Genomic DNA, 19654 nt, shown 5'->3' with positions numbered 1-19654 from the left:
TGGTGCAGTCGGTCCTACTGTTTTTCTTCCAGGACGAAGGTCCTAGGTTTGAAACCCAGCCTGTGGTCTTTCTTCTCTCCTGGTACTCCGTCTTCCTCCCACAGTCCATAAACATGACTGTTAGGTTAACTGGTCTCTCTAAATAGTGAGCATGGACGTTTGTCTTGTGTATCTCTGTGTTGATGGACCGGTGACCTGTCCAGGGTGGGCCCCGCCTCTCGCCCAATGACAGCTGAAGATTAACACCAGCCCCCCACAACCCTGCAAGGACAAGCAAGTACAGACGATGGATGTCTGACCCGCTTAGATTCATCAAATGGAGGTTGCTACGGGTAAATATGGCTGCATGAACCATATTTATTGGTCATAACCAGATAACCTTAACATAGAACCCACCTTCAAATCTCTGACCTGTCCCTTTGCACCAAAACAAAATGTAACAATATTATGTTGATGCAAAATTTTTACTGTTAGTTGCCAATTTGTGTATAAATATGTTCAAACACACACCAGTATGTCCAGGCAGGCAGCTTTCAGAAGTGTGATCTGATCAGCGATGGTCAGCCCTGTAAAGCCAGGCACTCGTTTGGCAAACTCCACGATCTTGATAATGCACTTGGTGGCCAGCTCGCTGAACTTGTCCCACAGGCCCAGGTCCAGCCTCACACGGTGGTCTGCACTCGAGTTCTGCAACATACAAACACAGGGAGTCAAGACGAGGAGCTGCCGCTAACGATCTGCTCACTGCGCCCTCATGCCTCTGCTTCACATCATAGTAATATACAGTCAAGAGGTTCCATATGACCTGAGCTCTCAGAAACACTGAGCCGGGTGGCAGCGCCCTGCGGTAATGAGGGTAACAGTGTCAGTGAGCAGGGGCGGGATACAGAGACACGGCAATGACAGGTAGCAGTGAGCTGGGACTGCCATTAGCACAGCTATGCAGCACAGAATCGACATAAGTACAGGAGTGGAACTACGGAGGCTGGAGATGACGAAGCTACAGTGAAGAAAATGAAAAAAGTGGAAGCTAAATGTTTTCAGGCAGTTCAGTGAGAAAAAACAGGGGATGAGAGAGGGAAGGTAAGCTTTTAAAGGGGCAGAAAAATAAACTTGATTCAGCTTTACATCAGGTTATAATGTCATTCCTTGACCAAAAACATACCAGGAGTGTTATATTGATTCTTTCATGGATTTTTTGGGAATTATTATTATTATTATTATTATTATTATTATTATTATTATTATTATTATTATTATTATTATTATTATTATTATTATTATTATTATTATTATTGTGTTTGATTTAGTAAATTAACGTCTTGAAATGAGGCCTCTGTCACTTTACAAAGCTCCTGCTCTTTTTATTACTCTGCAGTCTGGAAGTCATCACAACATCATTCCTCTTTCAACCGTCTAACATTTTTACCAGTGTAACCTTGAGAAGCAGCTCATATATGATGAGCTCAGCAGAGGTACAGTTCCACTACATGTTGGCTAATTTCTGCTGGCTAGTCTGTAAGAGCTTAGTGTGGGAGGGCAGCTCAGTGAGGCGGCAGCTCGTAAGCTTGAAAACTTGGAACCTGCAGCTCTGAGGAGGAGCTGCACCCCGGAGGCGGAGCTAGGTGCAGCCAGGCGTTTTGAACAGCTCAATGATTAGCTCAATGGTTGCCATAGGTGATTAAATGATTCCTCAAACATGCATGAAAGCTTTGATGAGGGAATTACATAACTAACCCCCCCCCCCCCCAAAAAAAGGACTTTACATAACACTGCCCCCTTTCCTCTACAAACTAAAATGACCTCAGGAACATTCTCCCACAAGCCAGGGTTGCTCTGAAACTGTTTTTGTTCATCATAAATATATTACTGAAGAAGAAGCAACTGGAAAAAGCGACAAACTCAAATAACATCCAATGTGTAACCAGCATGTGGGGTCCAGCCCATGGAGGAATCTGGGGGCTTGAGGACAGCAGCCAGTGAAGTGACTGCAGAGACAGACAGCTGCATACATCAGCCCCCTGAGGCAGCTGCTGGACACGGTCACACTCAAAGAATCTACTGTTAGGCCACCATGGAGACAATGGAAGAAAAAGGGCGGCAGCAGACAGTTAAGAGAGAAAAAGATCATTAAGTATGATAGGGTTTAAGTGAGAGCCACATTAGGGCTGTGTTAAATCACAGACAACGAGCTGCAGTCGACACAACAGCCCATTCCACTGATTGACGTCCGGTTTGATGGGAAGGGAGGAGGTGGAGATGCGATGTGGGTAACAGAGTGTTTGTTTCTCAATGGACAGGGTGAAGAACGTGACAGTGGCAGATATTAAAGCAACTTATCTTGTTGTGCCCTCTGGCTGAGGAGGGAAAGCCCAATGAAAAACAGGGCTGAGCCGGGCGGGACGAGGTGTTACCATTAGGCTTTTTTAAAAACCTCCTCCAACCTTCTTCCCCCCACCCTGCAATCTCAGTCAATTACACCAGTCCCATAATTCAATAGAGGGAAACAAGGACGTTACCGGGGAATCCTAATTTGATTTAAGTTCATTTCTCCAAACAAATTAGACAAGTTGCTGCATTAAAAAAAGCCTAGCAGTGTAGAAACGAGCACCAAGAGGTACATCAGCAGGCTCCAGTGCACACATGCAGAAAGGGGGACGGCTGTGGAGGCAGCCGCCACCTGAGATGGATGGAGACAGCAGACAAAGCGTAATGTGGCTAATATCTGCAGGCCGAGGCGTGTTCTGCAGCGGCGGGCGCTCGGCCTCCTCGCTGACGACTAATGCTTTAGTTTGTCTTTGAAAGTGCCAGGCTCGTTTTTCATCACCATCACTGTCAGCGGAGGGTTATTCATTGTGGAGCTAACTCTGCTAACCCGCCAGTGAACTCCTAAATCACCGCAGACTAGGATTTGAATATTTCACCACATAATTGGAGCTTTAACCTAATCTACGGAAAAGCCGGAGCTCCTCCTCTGTTTCTGTTGAGGAGAAGTCAAAAGCTGCATCAGGATCCAATCCCTTGAAATAATGAGGAACTCCTCGACGCCTGAGAGCAAGCATAATTACCACTGATCCAGATTACAGCGTTATCGGAGGCCCGACTGCCGACTCCAATAAACAACAAACACCGGCTTATGTATCATGACTGGAAAGCAATATTTTCTCTTTTGTTTGACTATTTTCAGCCTTGGAGTTTAGCTCAATGCAGGCTGTTTACGTGGCTAAATGGAAGAAACGTCTCATGAGAGACGGATGAGGGTGGAGCAAAGAAGGGTTACAGTGATTAGAGCTTTGTGTTTGTACTGAGAAGGGGGAATACGTGATTATGAAGATGGAAGCTGACTGTCGCTGAGACGACGTACAGCTGCGCGCAGCAGAGAGCTAAAAGATGCTGACTGCCCTACTTTAGCATCACTTCCACCGCTCTGCCGTGAAACCTATTGTCACTGACTGAATGGATCTCATCACTGTAATAAGAGACACATTATTGCTCATTAGGGCCTCTGTTGCGTTTGATTACTTTCATATAAACATGTTTAGGGTGGGGTTAGTAGGCCAACCAGCCCTAATGACTGACAGGTGTGTGAGCTTTCTCACAAACTAACATCACCAAATCAGTCCCCAGACGCCCCACAGCCCATCCCACTGCAGAGCGGGGTGCCAATCATGGCTCACAGCCGTCACTTGTAATCTATATGTAAGTCAGCTGGAAAACAAGCATATTAGACTGTCGGCTCCGTCTCAATGCTGCTGCGTCTGCGTCTCAGTCAGCGGCTGCTCGCCACTTTCTCTCCAGCTGTCAGCCATCTTAGAGCTCCAAACATTTTCCTGTCAAGGCATAACAAGGTGTTGAGGCTGTTAGTTTCATGACCTCAATCTTTTTCACAGTTCTACCCAGCACAGCGCCGCCCCTCAGGGTGGACAAGGAAAGCAGATCCACATAGGGCATTGTTGGATATTTCCTCTATACAGTTTGACACTGAGAGACAATCAGACCCTGATGAGATCTTTCTATAAGACCCTGGTTTCACCTCGCTATCAGGCCTTTCCATCACTCATTGGTGGGACTCATGTTTAGGGGGTTTCACATCAGTGGAATATAAAGCCATTTCCAGCATTGACAAGCATTTTTGACATCCAGCTTTGCTCTGATGCACATTTATATAAGCTGGTAATAATGAAAGCTGGGTTTCATGCATCAGTCAAACTTTTCCAACTTGTCAAAAGTTGAAGAGGAGTTGAAGAGGATCTGAAAATACTATTTTGCTACACTATATTTTTTTTCTTTTTTGCGTCTCAGTAAGTTCTGGGTTCAAAGAAAAGTTAAATTATTGCTCCGTAGTGGGAGGAACAAACCCTGAGGTCAAAATGTTTACAGTTATGTAAAAATCCTGTCCACTGGCCTTCCATCACACTTGATGTCCAATCAATTCCTAATGGCACAGAATAAAAAGTTCTGTGGAGGATTTGTCCAGACAGTAATAACCTTACAACTGGGAGCTCAAGCTGAATTAAATGGGGATTAAGAACGAACTGCAAGAAATTGATTATCAATATGCTGATGGCAAATTTGTCAGCCAGGATCCAAGAAGCACAATTCCATGAGTCAGATAACACACTGTAAACAAATGAAAACACCCAGGTCCCCATTGATCCAACAGTAAAGAGGAATGTGTGTCTCTCTACCAGCCAAGCACTCACCGTGGTGTATTTGCCAAGCTGGCAAAGGGAGGGGAAGGTTTCTTGATGGGCCTTACGGATCTTCTCGATGATGGTCTCCAGCTCCGCCGTCAGCTCGTAGCTCTCTGCCAGTTCTGGCTTCGGACTTTCCTTCTTCTTCTTATTCCGGTCGTTCCGAACAGCTGGAGGAGAACAAATCACATCTTTCAGGTTAATCCTGAGACTTTTACACTGACAGTGCAGCTTAGGAAGTGGAGACGGTAAAACATCTCCTGAGAGGATCAAGCACATCCAACATGGTCCAGTAGACTCAGTTCCATTGGGGACCAAAATTACAACATTTGTTCAGATGGTGCAGTTCGCGTTCACGCTGCACTGTGTTGAACCAACCAAACCCTTTGGAAAACCTGTTCCCCCCTCACGTGTGGTGGTGCTGCACCAAGAACCATGGAAGGAAATGGCGCAAAAACCACAGAAGAAGAAACTGAGCACAGTGTAGATAAAAATGGAGACAGATATTGTTTAGCAAGGCAGACTCCAAAGCTGACATCCCTGACGCTCACTTTATATTTAAGATGTATTGTGTCACTAACATGTCAGAAATTTTGAAATATATCTTAATAATAATAATTTAAGAAAAAAATTGTAATCATGGCTGAGTTCACACCATAGCCTGAAGCGACCCATTTTTTCTTCATTTATTTATTTTTGCCATAAAGCGACCTGTATCTGATCTTTTCATGACAATCTGAATAACACCAGTCAGATTTTTTTTTTTATGCGACCCAGGCCATTTGGATATCCGATACGTATCTGATTCAAATGTGATCTAACGTCCAGGCCGCAACCAACTGACCGGAACATCGATACTCGATAAATGTCCGTATCCTGCCCAAGCAGGAAGAAAAACAACAATCATGGCCGCCTATAACGAGGATTAAATTGCTAACGTCCTGGCTCTGGTCAGACAGTAACTTCAAAATCATAAGCTATGCTCTGCTGTTAGCATCCATGTTTACTTCCCCAAACACTGAGCACGCTCTCTATGTGTGACGTTATTGCGCCCTCTACTGTGCATGTGGGACACTTTAAGGTTGTTTGTTCTTCAGGTGATAGATGGCCGACTTTGTAACTGTCTTTATGTGTCTCTGAATGTTCAGGTCAGAGTTCATCACTACACCCAGATTTCAGCCTGATTTTTAGTTTCTATCTGTAAAACTGAAGCTGAGTGTTGACTCTGTCGTTCCTCTTTGGGTCCAAAGATAATAACTTCAGTTTTGTTTCTGTTCATCTGGAGAAAGTTTTGGCACATCCACACATTTATTCAGTGATTGGATGATTCAGAGTCACCTCGTGACATCATAATGTAGATAACTATCAGCAGCAAAATCATATTTCCTATTACAACTCGAGCCAGTGGGAGCATATAGATTGGGAGCATAGACATTGAAGGAGGAGGAGCTTGATTTCTTCTAAGCTTATATGCCTTAGTTAGTAGAATTCAGTCATTTTCTTCACCTTTGGTTTGATTGGATCTAGCATCGGTTCTGAATAGATGGAAATTAAACACGATTGTTGTTGTTTTTTTTATTGTTTTTTTATAACTGTGATAAATCTAATACTTAAACATTTAAGTATTATCTTAATCGGAAGTCAGAAGCAGTGATTAGAGGCTCTACATCAGGCCTGGTGCTCCACTGCTTCCCTCTGCACCCAGTACAAGGTGTTAAAAAGCTATATATTTCCATGGCCTCTTGTTTAATGCATCATTTGGATGTATCTGCTCATGCTGCCAGTAATTTGCTTCAAGTGCAGTGGTAATTGATTTCCTCAGCTTGGGGTGAGATGTATTTACCAAGCTGCTGTCTTCGTAAATCACATCTCGTGGCTCGCCAGCTCGTGTTAACACTGCAACCCTCCAGTCAGTCACATTTCGTCTCTACTCTGTTACACCCAGACACTTCCATACTCAGATGGGGGACCATCCCGATTTTTGCATTATTCTGTATTCGGCATGCATGTTGGTTTGAGGACGTCCCGTCGTAAGGACACTTTCAACATGCAAGCAATATCAGAGTAAAAACATGTTTATTTCAGTGAGACAGACTAAATTATCCAAGTTACATTTTTCTAGAGGTCAAAGGTAATGTGTAGTTATGGTGGTAAGGCAAAACCTGACATCTATCATCTCAAAACAACTACCATCCAAGAGAGTACAGCAAAAGCTATCCTGTAAACATTGAAACTACATTTAAATTAGATTATTTTCTGTTGTAGATAATATAAAGGCTACTTTAGTTCAACTTGTTTTTCAGTTTAACTTCATACAATTACACATTGAAAAGATTTTCTCACATTCCTCTTTTTCTGAGAAGAAGCACTTGTTATGTAGCAGAGTTTGTGCAGTGATTTTCTTCTGTAGTTCAAATCCCTCTACTGCCTTCTCTGACTTCATTCAGTGGTAGCAGCTTTTCTCTACAGACCCCCCAACTCTGCTGTTCTAATCAGCACAGCCTTCCCTGAGCCCGCAGTGACACCATAAACCCACATGGCAGCTGAGCTCAACATTCAACTGTCTCATCACATAAAATAATCACAGCTAAGAACAGACTGAGAAATATGTTCAAATCAATTAGAACTTCTGTTATCTAAGATATTTTTTAGGGAAAATTTTAAATGTTGGTATTCTTGTTTGTTAGAATTTTACTTTTGTATTTAAAGAATTGCAAAGTGCCTTCCCTGGTTCTGGGGGGTGTCATACCCCAAGTGGAAGAGTTTAAGTATCCCAGGATCTTGCTCACAACTGAGGGCAACATGGAGATTGACAGGCGGATTGGAGCAGCATCTGCAGTGAAGCTGGTGCTGTACCGGTCCGTCGTGGTGAAGAGAGAGCTGAGCCGAGAAGTGAAGCTCTCGATTTACTGGTCGATCTACAGATGAGGTTCCTTCCCTCATCTTTAGTCATGAGCTTTGGGTCATGACCGAAAGAACGAGATCTCGGATACAAGCGGCCAAAATGAGTTTTCTCTGTAGGGTGTCTGGGCTCTCCCTTAGAGAAAGGGTGAGAACCTCTGTCATCCCGGAGGAACTCAGAGTAGAGCCACTGCTCCTTCACATCAAGAGGAGCCAGTTGAGGTGGCTCTGGCATCTGGTCAGGATGCCTTCTGGTCGCCTTCCTGATGAGGTGTTCTGGGCACGTCCCACCAGGAGGAGGCCCCGGGGAAGACCCAGGACACGCTGGAGGGATTATGTCTCTCAGCTGGCCTGGGAACGCCTTGAGATTCCCCCAGAGGAGCAGGAACAAGTGCTACCCCCGAGACCCGACCCCAGATAAAGTGGCAGAAAATGGATGGATGGATGAAAAAAAGTGCTTAATAAACCACCTTCTAAAAATAAACCTCAAATTAGCTGAAATTAGGAAACTAAACTCAAAGTACAACCTAATTACCCTAATAAACAAAATATACAATGAACAAAAGAAACTATGACACAGAAACCTGGAAACTGTGCAAACCAGAAACAATAAAACTTGAAGTGAATTAAGATCACAACCAAACTCAGAAAGAACAGTAAAAGTGGAATTAATGACTGCAGCACAGAGAAGAATATTAAATCAAGGCTAAAAACCCATTTGCTTAAAGTTACATTTAGCTAATAATAACTGGATCCTTGATTAATTCTAATCTAGTTCCAATTTATTAATTCCAGTAGAGAATGCTGAACAGATATGCACACCACACTTTTAATAATATAAGTAAAAAATATTAAAGCAATGAGAAATTGACAGATTAGATGTTGAAGTGTAGGAATCTGTGTGTACATTTTGTATGTACTGAATATTTCACACCAGTGAGTAAATCTGATCCTAAAGGCCACAGAAGGACTTTGGACAGTGAAGTTCTTTCTCTACCAATGCAGTTTTCCACTTCACTTTGAGGTTGGAACATAATAAATGTAGAACTGAACTCTCTGTCAAGATTACTTTGAATACTGGATAACCTTTTTTCAGAAACTTTCTCAGGAAACAGAGTTGTTTTCTGTTGCCTTTCCTGCAGTAAAAGAAACGATCAGATTATGTTTAACCTCAAGACTCCTCATAGTGACGTCGAACATCTTCATTTAGCAGGAATGTGCTGGAATGATACGGAGATGAATGATATTGAATTGGTTGAATTTTTTCAACAATACAAGTCAGTCAGCTCAGATATAATTACACTAATATCAGTAGATGGAGGGGTTGAAATAAAATCAACTGAATCCTTGCAGATGATTATTTTTTAAAAAGATTTTTAAGAAACTTGAAGCTGCTGCTGCACTGTTTGCATCGTTTTTGCAGCTCCCAAAAGAAAACAAGAATCAATTTTCAGATCAATTATTTAACTGTCTTGTTTTACATTTTGTGCAAAAACTGGCATGTCAGTCAAATCCTTGCTGCAGTTGCTGAGCAGCTTTTTGCATGTTTACTATTTTGATGATTTATTTACCCTTGATGATGATTTCCCTGTCTTTGAGGATGGAAGGACTCCCTACCATTCCCCTAATCTTTAGCTTCCTCCTCATCTCTCCATCAGGTGAACGTCAGGACTGAGCCGCTCCAAGATGTTAATATTACTTCCAATCCGGAGACACATTCTTAGTGGTGAAGATCACAGCTTATAATTTCCCAATCAGAGTATTTGTCTGAGAGCCACACTGCTGCAGCAGGAGTTACCACTCAGCATCATGTTCTACAGAGGAGATGGTCAGGGGAAGTGAAAGTTTCAATGAGTTAAGCTTTGGGAAAGATTTGATCTGGGTCTCGTAGTTAAACATCCATTTTATCTGCTGTTACATTAGCTAAAACCAGTTTAGTTGTAAGCAGGATGAGTTCAGGATTACAGGTTGTGATTTCAGCTGTTAGATGACAGTTGAAGGATGTTGCTGTTTGCTGCCAGGTTCTGATCCAGAGCTGTGAATGGGAGAGTGTCAGGTGTTTCTGGAGAGTTCTCATGAGGGGATGAAGGATCATCGACCGGCCTTCTGACAAGATGCTAAACACAGAAGTGCCTAACAACAACCTAATGTCCCTCAGCTTTTCAGGAGCGTCGTCTCTGTTCTCCTCCAGTGTTGTAGGTTGCTCCCTGTTTTTTGTTCATCTCTTTGTTGCAGTTTTTATGGCTGTTGGAGTGACTTTGTTTCCTCTCCGCTTGCTGCATGGCTGGTGGTCGTTGTGAGGAGCTGCTGGCAGCCATCTGCCTGCTGCCAAGCTCTGCACAGGGCAAGTAAACAGATGCAGCGGTAAATAAACACCATCTATCTGGAGTGCTGCGGCACCCGGGCTGCTTGCCACAGCACTTAACATGGCAGCTCACCAACAGCAACCAGGTGGGTGTCGAGGAATGACAATAAGTCTTTGCTGCCAGCGCAACGTTGAGATTAAGCTTAATGGTACTTAGGGGAAAGCAAAGGAGAGCGTGGGAGACACCATTTTATAATCTACTACGGAGAAGATGTACCATAGCAACTGCAAATGGGGAAGACTGAGAGACATTCAGAGGTGTGAAAGAAGTCTGAACTGTACAGCAGATAGGCTGATGTAGCCAGGACCTATTGCACTGCGAAGTGGCCCCAACTCTCAATATGTGGAAGCCCTATGCAGTGTGTCACAGTGTGTCACAGTGTGCCCACTCCCACAGTGAGAACACCTGCTATAACAGATCATCTGAAGCTGTGCAGCAAACCTACAGAGTGCCTGAAAGGGATTCACAGCGCTTCACTTTTTCCGCATTTTGTGTTCCAGCCTTATTCCAAGTTGTATTAAATGAATCAACACACAAACACTCTGTTATGAAAATGCGGGTAAAACCTTTGGAGTGTTTTGCATATTTATTAAAAGTAGAAAACCAGGAAATTCACAGCCTTTGCATAATACTGTGCTGATCTCCTCTGGCAGCTTCAACAGCCTCCAGTCTGAACCAAAGACACATTTTGGCAGAAGGCCCAGCAGAGAGTTGCTGCAGGAAGTCCAACCTAAAGGTGCTGCCGTTCATTTTCTATGATGATGTTGTTCAGTATGGAATGTACTGAAATAATAATGCCAAGATAACCAAATCTGAACAATTTGTTTTATTGATTTCATATCCATATTGGACCTATTCCTTGTTTCATTTATTAAACAGAAACTCAATAAATTAGAGAAATAATAGAAATCTTAATTTATTTCAATAGCTCGATTTTATAAAAATGACTCAGTGATGATGAATGAACCATATTTCTTTACATTTGGTGGTTCAGGGTTACAGTAAGGAAACCCAACATTCACTTTCTTAGAAGAGGAGAATTAATCAAAGATGATTACAGAATTGTTTAGTCATGGCCATGTGAAGATCTACACAATCATCCATTAAACTGTTAACTGGGCCAGCAGACTGTTCTGGCTCTGACCGACTGCTGCTGACCCAAACAAAGAGACAAAACAATGTTCATCCAGGTGGATCAACTGAGAACTAATTATCATTTACATTCAATTATATCTTAAGGAAACAGTTAAGAAAGACTTGTAGCAACACAAGCTGAATGAAATGATGATTCAAAGCTGCATGCAGGAAACAAAGGCTGGGTAAAGGACACAATCTGACAAGGAGATGAAACTGGAGGCTTAAAACGCTGTGGAGACTGACTATTAGCATAAAAACATTTGGATGAAAAAGTGGAAGGGAACTATGACAGAAAGCAGGGATATAAATAAAAAACTGAGGGTACACTGAAAGGAAAAGAAAATCCACAGGCAAACAAAAACAGCAGAGCACAGCTGGAAGAAGGGAGAGAAGGAAGCAAATCTCTAACGAGTTGTGAAACTCAAACCTGTGAAACAAGGAAGGCAAATTGAATCCAGTTCACAAGGAGAACCACATCCTCAAAATAGAAAAAAGAAAAAGGCCTCAGCGTTTTAACCTGAAGAACACACCAAAGATTAAACTGCAAAATGCAAAAAATGTTACAATGATTCTGTTACTACAGAGAACACCCCAGCACTGAGACTGAAGTACAGTTCATTAGATTTTTTATTGGTCAGATTTAGTTTGGTTGTTTATACAATTGAGAGCATCTGTCTCTGGATATTTGTATAGAAAACTACAAAAATAAGTGATTAATTGATGTAATTATTTTTAATATCTTGTAATTTGTGCAGTAAACGAACCAAAATCAGCTGAGCTTGGGATCAGCATATCAAAATTCTTAATTGTCCAAATTCCACTTTTCCCGTCTGTCAATGACTGCTGCCAGGCCTTGAGCAGATAGGAAACACAGACTGCGCTTGAAATGCTACAAAGTTTTGCAGGAGACAGTAACAGTCAGCTCTGGAGGTGATCTCCTCTTTGCGATAAAAACAGTCGAATGAAAGAAGGCCTTGAAGTGGGCATCCAGTTGGTGTTGATCTTCTACAGCAGTCAAGGAGAAAAGTCTCCTTTCTCATCAGCGGCCCTGTGGGAGGTTTAGCCTGAGGATATATAGATATCATCTTTTCTATGATGCCGCCACTGAGGTGTGAAACAGCATAAATGAAAGGAGTGACACCTCCCACCAGGACTAATGAAGCATGAAGTGGGCCTGAGCTATAAATGCTGATGCAATCAAAGGATGCCAATAACCTGTGAAATGCAAACTGTTGTCACTGTGCCATTCTCTTAATAGATGACAATATAGCAGAGGGAGCAGAACTGACAGGAAAACTGACAGGAAAACTGACAGTTTATTCAAATTTCAAAGAATGTGTCAAAATCAAATGAGAAGAAGCTTTGAAAGTCTGAGTGGGTTTAGTTTGTAAATGGAATCTAACATTTAGTGTAATTGTAGCTTTTTAAAAAGAGATTAGTAGAATGACTGAAACAGACGGTCCGGTAAAAACGTTTGTGAATAACTTGATTTGCTCATCTTGAGTAACATCAAATGTGAAAATACATGATTTTAATATCTGACAGTGACTGAAAATAGTGAAGATCATTAGAATACCTAGTAAACACTTACAGAGAATTTCTCTAATAGGGGACTTGTGTTTTCACTAGTAGAATGAGACTGTGGGTCTGTCAAATCAGCTGATGAAGAGGACTGATGAAGCATGCATTTACTGGCTTGTGAGTCTTCTGCCACTCCACGGATTTATTTACTTTTTTAATAATCATAATCCAAAAAGAAAAAAAAACTCAACTCTTTCATAAAGGGTAGAATTTAAACTGATTCTTACAGCTACCTGTATTAATCAAGCTAATAGCCAACAGATGCTACACCACACAAAGTAAAACTCACCTCTGTTTTCTAAATATGTACTAAATAAAATGTTTTATGCCAGCTAAGAAAATAAATTAAAATCTATCCATTTCCAAATTTTAGAACAAAATGAATCATCCTTTACAAAAGAAAAATAATTTGTGTTTCTTTCTAAACATGGAAAACAAAAAAAAAAAATAGTTTGATGGTAGATATTAATTCCAGATTTTGCAAAAGAACTTACAGAAAAATTCCAAAAGCAACCGTTTATGCTAATAAGCTATGCTACACAGTTTGAAATATAAACTCCTTAATCTAATATTCAAAATATTAATGAAAACTGTACAGTGACTGCTTGCTCTCATGCAGTGTGGTGACCTCTGCTCCAAATGTACAGTTTATGTTTTCAACAAAACTGGAAAAATAATCTTAAATATTGTTCTAACAACTTTATTAATATTGTTAAAGAGGAATTGTAAGGTTGTGGGTTTGATTCCAGCTTCCTGCTATCAAATGTTAGCATGGCACTGAACCTAATGCTAACATCTGTTTAGCATGAGGTTTGTGAATAGTACACTGATATGAAATGTTGATAATATTGACGGCAAGTTAGTATCAGTATTGGATCATTACTAGGATGTATGATCAATACTTTAGTTTAAGGTTCATTTTTTAAAGTTTACTTTACTTATTCACTCAACCCATGATGTGTCTGCCAATCTTGGGGCCAAAGGTCACATTTAGTTATGTGCCAAGACAACTGCAAGGTAAAGCTCAAATAAAATATTTTGCTCACTTGACTTGCATGTTTGTGCTGCATTGTAAATGTGGCTCTTTGCTTAGTTGTAAGTAAACACATGCACGGGATCAGGACTGAGAAACGGTGGAACACGGTCATCGTTGGTCCACAGGGTCTGACTTTCTCAGCTGAAACCAACAGGATGTCCAACACACCTCTGTGGCTGATGCAACTCCTCCAGACTGGTTGAAATACCAGACAGAGAATGAAAACAGAAGTGAATGAAACATGAGTGTTGCTGCTAGAGTGTGAAGTCCTGCAGGAGTCAGAACCTGTAAGACTGATAGCGATGCACTGATACTGCTGGTAATCCACTCACATTCACTGTTCGATATTTTATCTGATAAAGTCACTGTAGTGCAAAAAAACAGGACAATGGAGAAGCAGAGAACAAATCTAGGCCACCACCTTCAAAAATAGAACATAATTTGAAGTGTACTGTACACGTTGTTTCATTGCTATGAAAAGCTACATAACATTTTGCACTTCATTTGCATTTATTACCCTGTTCTCTTTCCTCAGTATATAAGTAGAAGTGTGTGTGTTTGTGTGTTTTAAACAGTACCGAGTCTATTTTCATTCAGCGAGAAACGTCCCATCATTCTAATGCATGAGGGCACATCTTTAGCTGCTTTTTCACAGCAGACAGTTTTAATTGTCAGCTTCAGAAAAACATCCACAGTGGCTGTTTTCAGTCAGCCTTCAGCATGTGGCAGACAGAGCAACACCAGGACCCCACAACTGGAGTCAGCCAAATCAAATTAAACCACAATTCATTCCAGTATTTATACTGTTTAATGTCTCCAGAACCTGTTGGTGTGCAGATCTCAGACCACACTAGCAAACAGAAGTCAGATCTAAAGGCTGTCCCATTATCATTCTGGATGTCATCAAAACCAGCATGAGTGATACATTATCATTCAAATAAATCAACTTGTCCTACTTCCATCAACAGTGCAGGTCCATAAAAAATATTTGCATTTAGCCACATGTTTTGTCACATTAGGCTCAAACATTTTAATGTATTTCACTGGGATTTAGTGAAATACACAAACACAAGCTGAGAGAAAATGATATTTAAAAAAATATATCTTTATGCAGTATAAACTCTGCCATCAACATGTTCCGTATTTCACCACAGGAGAATACTGTAGACATTGTGTCAGTTTGTTTTTTTTGCCATACTTGACTTCACTGATATATATTACAGGGTAGGACATCGCCTGTCAGCCTACAGTGAGTGACTTACACCATCACAATACTATTTGTATAGTTTTTTGTTTCTTGCTTAAAAATACTTCACAAACTATCATCAAAACTATCATCATTGCTTCTAAGCCAAGTGTAATCTGAGCAGTTGTTCAGTTTTTTTGTACTTTGTTCTTTCCTGTCACTTTTTACTGTACTTGATTAAAAATATGCTTAAGTTCTGCTACTTTTACTAGAGCACCATTCCTAGCTACTCTAGCCACCTCTGTCTAAGGTTGTTTTTCTTCATATGGAACTGGAGGTTTCGTCAAGGTGGATGAAATGATGAATAACTCCAAATACCTTCCGGTGTCTGCCAGGAAGCTGAACATGAAATGGGATTTATTTTTTTTAGTCCACACATACACCCAAGGGCGTTGATAATTTGGTCCAGGTATAATATATAATCAAATCACATACTGGTTCCACATAACTGCTCCTCTTCCCATTTTCCATCATATTTGAGGTTCAATTTTGCTTCCAAGTAATATTTGTAATATAAACTAGTTAAAGCTAGTTTTCACAAATATACACCATCATGCAATATGTGCTGGAATTTTCAGAAGACAAAAATCTTGTGTCACAAGGCAGCTGCATCAGAGACTTACACTCTTTGGACATTCCCACAGCGAAGCACTTCTGCAGGCGACAGTACTGGCAGCGGTTCCTCGTCACTTTGTTGATGATGCAGTTCTTGTCCCGGTGACATGTGTACACCATGTTCTTCTGAATGCTTCGACGGAAAAAGCCCTGAGGAAACACACCAAGGGGAATGGCGAGGTGAGTAAGAAGTTTCATGTGAAGTAGCCCCTCTGAACATCAATGCTCTTTTAATCTTTCAAAGATGCCTGTTTTTATTCATAAATTTCCGCAATTACAAAGTATTCTCCTTCCAATGAACATAATGTCACAGCAGTCTGGATAACCATGTGCCGCCTGTTTTGTCTTTCGCTGCCATTGTTGCTCAGAGAGTCCTGCTGGGAGCTCTGCAGAGCCTCTAATGTTGGATTTAAGCTCAGACACAGAGAGCTGGTGGGAACAGAGAGGAAGAACCTTGGAGTATCAGACAGAAAGGCTGCTGGCGCTGTTTGGGAGATTAACCAAGGACTTTGGTTTAGCTGCGCTGGGACGCACCACTTCTGAACTTGACAAGGTGACATTGAGTTCTGTGAAAGACCAAAGCTTCTCCCCTTCCAAGTGAATGCTGTCATTGTAATTCAGTGAAACAGCAGAGAAGTTAAAGATCTTAACTGAACCCTAGTTAAGAGTTATTGGTGGCTTAGACAAGAAATCCATTAGAGCAGAGCTTGTGTTGGTAGGACTCTTAACAGATTCTGTAACTTTGCCTCGGGGGTTCAGATGTAGCTCAGGGGTTTCATTACCTACATGGGCATGACAATAGCTCTGAGTCTTGTTTGCATCCAACTAACACGCAAATGTTGGGCAAATTTTTGAAATGGTGCAGCAAAGATAAAAAACAAATTAGACGGATTTTCATCTACTGGTTTGGAGTGAATCAGCCATGTTGCGGAGAGCATAATTTCATCAGATGTGGCTGTAATAAACAAGCTGCAGATGTCTCAAACTAGCAAGGATCACACAACTCAGACAAGTAGACAGAGTCATCCCTTGTGGGTTGGAGGTTTTTACTCAGAATCATTTTTTGTTGGGCCTGTTGGGCCCTCTGACCACCACCAGCAGGCAAGGTGGCTGAAATGACTTACCCAGGGACACAATGACAGAGGAGGGTGGAGCGGGGATTGAACCAGCAACCCTCTAATTGCAGGGTGAACTCTTACATCACATCCTGTGACAGGTCTAAGCTCAGGGTTCCCTTTCTGCACACACTCTCCTTTAGGAGGTGTAACTTTGCCACTGTTACTGACATCCATGGTTTTCAAAACAGATTAAAATAACACACACCAGTTTTCTGTCATACTGCTCCTTCAGGTTATCACTCTGTACAAATGTTATAGCAGCAATATCTATCTAGTCTCACATGACTGAAACACTGCTTGGCAGATCCTGGGCCTTGTCTAAACTGACATCTGTCTGCATAGAAAGCAATATAGTGGCAGCTTTACCACTTTACCATACTCCCTTCATACATTTTACATCTTCAGATGTTATATAAGACATTGAGCACTTTCTATTGTGTTAATTGTTTTAATTGTTTGTCCTTGCTTTACATGACAAACAAAAACCCTATCACCTGTGGATGTATTTAGAGGCCACACCTGGAACACACTGCTTTCTGGGTAAAGTCAGCAGAAATCAGGAAGAGATTTGTTGAGCTGCTCCAGTCTGGGTCATCCTGTGGAATGACATGTTCATCTGTCCATTATATGCAAGTTGAGACATGATGGGAATGTCCAACTATCATAATGCCCAGGAATTAGACATGTTTGGTGTCCCAGAGATTAACGTGTTTTGGTCTAAAATGTGGATTTGTTTTACCATCCAAACCAAACTGTGAAGTATGGCAGCATCATGTGGGTCTACTTTGCTGCAGGAATGACTGGTGCACCTTCTATAATAGATGGCATCATGAGTAAAGAACATTGTCTTGAAATAATGAAGAAACAAAAGGTGAAAAAAAAGATGAATGTGTATTTGTACATGGTGTATGTAAACTTCTGGTTTCAAATGTACATTTTCCAGCTACCATAAAAGAAGACAGACATGACATGTAATGACAGTAATAAACTTTGTAATTTCAAGCTGATGTATAACAACTTTTGTCAGTAAGCAAACTGAAAGGAGCTGTTGCATTCTCCTGAATGATCCTGACGTTTCTATTGAAGAAACAATCATTCTATCAGTGTTAGTCAAAGCTAACCCTGAGAGATAAACGGCATATTCAGACGTGAGCCCTTGAGACTCATCCTTAGTATGTTGCTGGAGATCAATAATGAAGACATTGTAGTTAAAATTACTGGGTCTCAGAAACAGAGGAACAACACATGATCATTTACTGTCAAGGCCTCACACAGGAAGCTGAGCCTTGGCAGATTTTTGTTCCTCACTTTGTATTCATTTGCCATTACTGTGAGGTCTACTGAAATCACCGTCCATCATTCAGGCCTTTTTGCACATGTTCAGAGGAGTTCACACCTATGAGGCCATGGGAGGGTTAAAACTCCATTTACCATAGCTGTCTATGATGGATAGGACCTTGCCTTTTCATTAGTGAGCCAGGATGCATGATGGGTAACAGATTAGATCACAAGACTGAAATGGCTGACTCTGAAGCCCATCTTCCATCGGCCTAAAGCATCTGTCAACAGTGACACCAACCTCCCAGCAACACAGGCGCTAGTCAGATGCAGCCTTTTGTGTCCCGCTGTGGCATATGACCAAACCGAGGTCAACCCCCACCCTCCACACACACACAACTCCACCCCACCATCAGCTGATATTACTCATTTTTTTAATAGAGGCCTTTATCTTGGGAGATGCAGGCTGAGTGTGTTGGTAGAAACTCCCCGTGAGCTCTGATGGATGAATAGAAGCATCCTGCATTCCCATCAGCTGCTATAGAAGTGTGTTCAGGTCGGCTGGAGGAACCAAGGCTACTCTGGTACTTATGTCATTCAGAGCTGAGAGGATGCAGGTCACTTAGTCTCAGAAATCTCCGTGTGGGGGATAAGATACGATGTTGAAGGCGAAGGGTCGGACTGAGGAGCTGCTGTGTTGTGCTCCTGAAAAAGAATCAGTTCCAAGACTAATTCTCTGTGTGAGGCTGAAGTGTTCAAGACAAAAAGATTTACTGGCAGTATGAGGTCCAGGTTTTACTGTTAGAGTGACAACTAAGCAAGAATAAATCCTGACTGAAAGGGTAAAGACCATAAAATAGTAATAAGTACTTTTTTAACAAACAGTTTTGGATCTCCATAAAGCGTCATTACAAAATCCAGAGTGACAAATACTACGGCTTTTATTCCGTTGCCACAGACACACAGATTGTTGCCTCCAACCAGAGCAGAAAGAACTTTACAAACCTCTTCAGTGTTACCAGTTATTCATGTTGTAGAATGTCCTTATAGGTCCTATTTTAAACTTATTTTTACATCTCAAGAGCGAGAATATTAGAACTGAATGACAAATGATATCGCAGTAAAATACTCTGACTTTTATCATTTAAAATTTCTTAAAAAAGGCTTAATGGCTGAAGCCTGTGCTGACTTTAAAGGCCGGGAGATTACTATGTGACTTTTTTGAGCTGTACATTATGTTAAAATGTTATTCCCTCATTAGGGCATCACCAATCACGAGAGACACACAATCATCCACAACCACCGTGTCTCCTTTAAGGTCTTTTCATTTGTCCTTTTCTTGTTTCTTCCTCTTCTTCTCTTCCTCTTTTGTTGACCTGCAGTCTCGTAGTTCCCTCCAGTGGACAGATGACACGAGTGCTGAACTAAGACAGCAGACTGCTCTGATATTTACCAGTGTGCGTCCTGCGGGTTTACTCGTTGGAGGCTTAAGAATGTGCAAACAAAAAACACCCTTGAGCTCCTTGTTGTACAAAGGTGTTTACCTCGGTAAAGTGCAGTGAGGGATTTGGGAGGCAGCTGCAGCGCTACATAAATGACAGGATCAGAGGTTTGCGCTGTGGGGACAAGCTGAGGATGAATCCCACTTCATACGCCAGGAAGTAAAGAGACGGGAACGCTGC

The 19654-nt window shown here is 41.6% G+C and overlaps 1 protein-coding gene across 2 annotated transcripts in view; it reads right to left on the bottom strand.

The window, feature by feature from the left end:
* The window catches only part of LOC122843512 (retinoic acid receptor beta-like), a 141689-nt gene that overhangs the window by 16848 nt on the left and 105187 nt on the right, over window positions 1–19654 (bottom strand). For both annotated transcript variants that reach the window (XM_044138308.1, XM_044138309.1), the window contains 3 exons: window positions 15585–15726; window positions 4704–4864; window positions 511–687 (listed from right to left, as the gene is read on the bottom strand). In XM_044138308.1, the coding sequence (XP_043994243.1) occupies window positions 511–687; window positions 4704–4864; window positions 15585–15726 (480 nt within the window). The remainder of the gene's footprint in view (window positions 1–510; window positions 688–4703; window positions 4865–15584; window positions 15727–19654) is intronic.

Source organism: Gambusia affinis, linkage group LG14 (assembly GCF_019740435.1).
Source record: "Gambusia affinis linkage group LG14, SWU_Gaff_1.0, whole genome shotgun sequence".
NCBI classification, from domain to species: Eukaryota; Metazoa; Chordata; class Actinopteri; order Cyprinodontiformes; family Poeciliidae; genus Gambusia; species Gambusia affinis.
The sequence above is the reverse complement of the archived record's forward strand: the minus strand, read 5'-3'. Positions and strand labels throughout refer to the sequence as shown.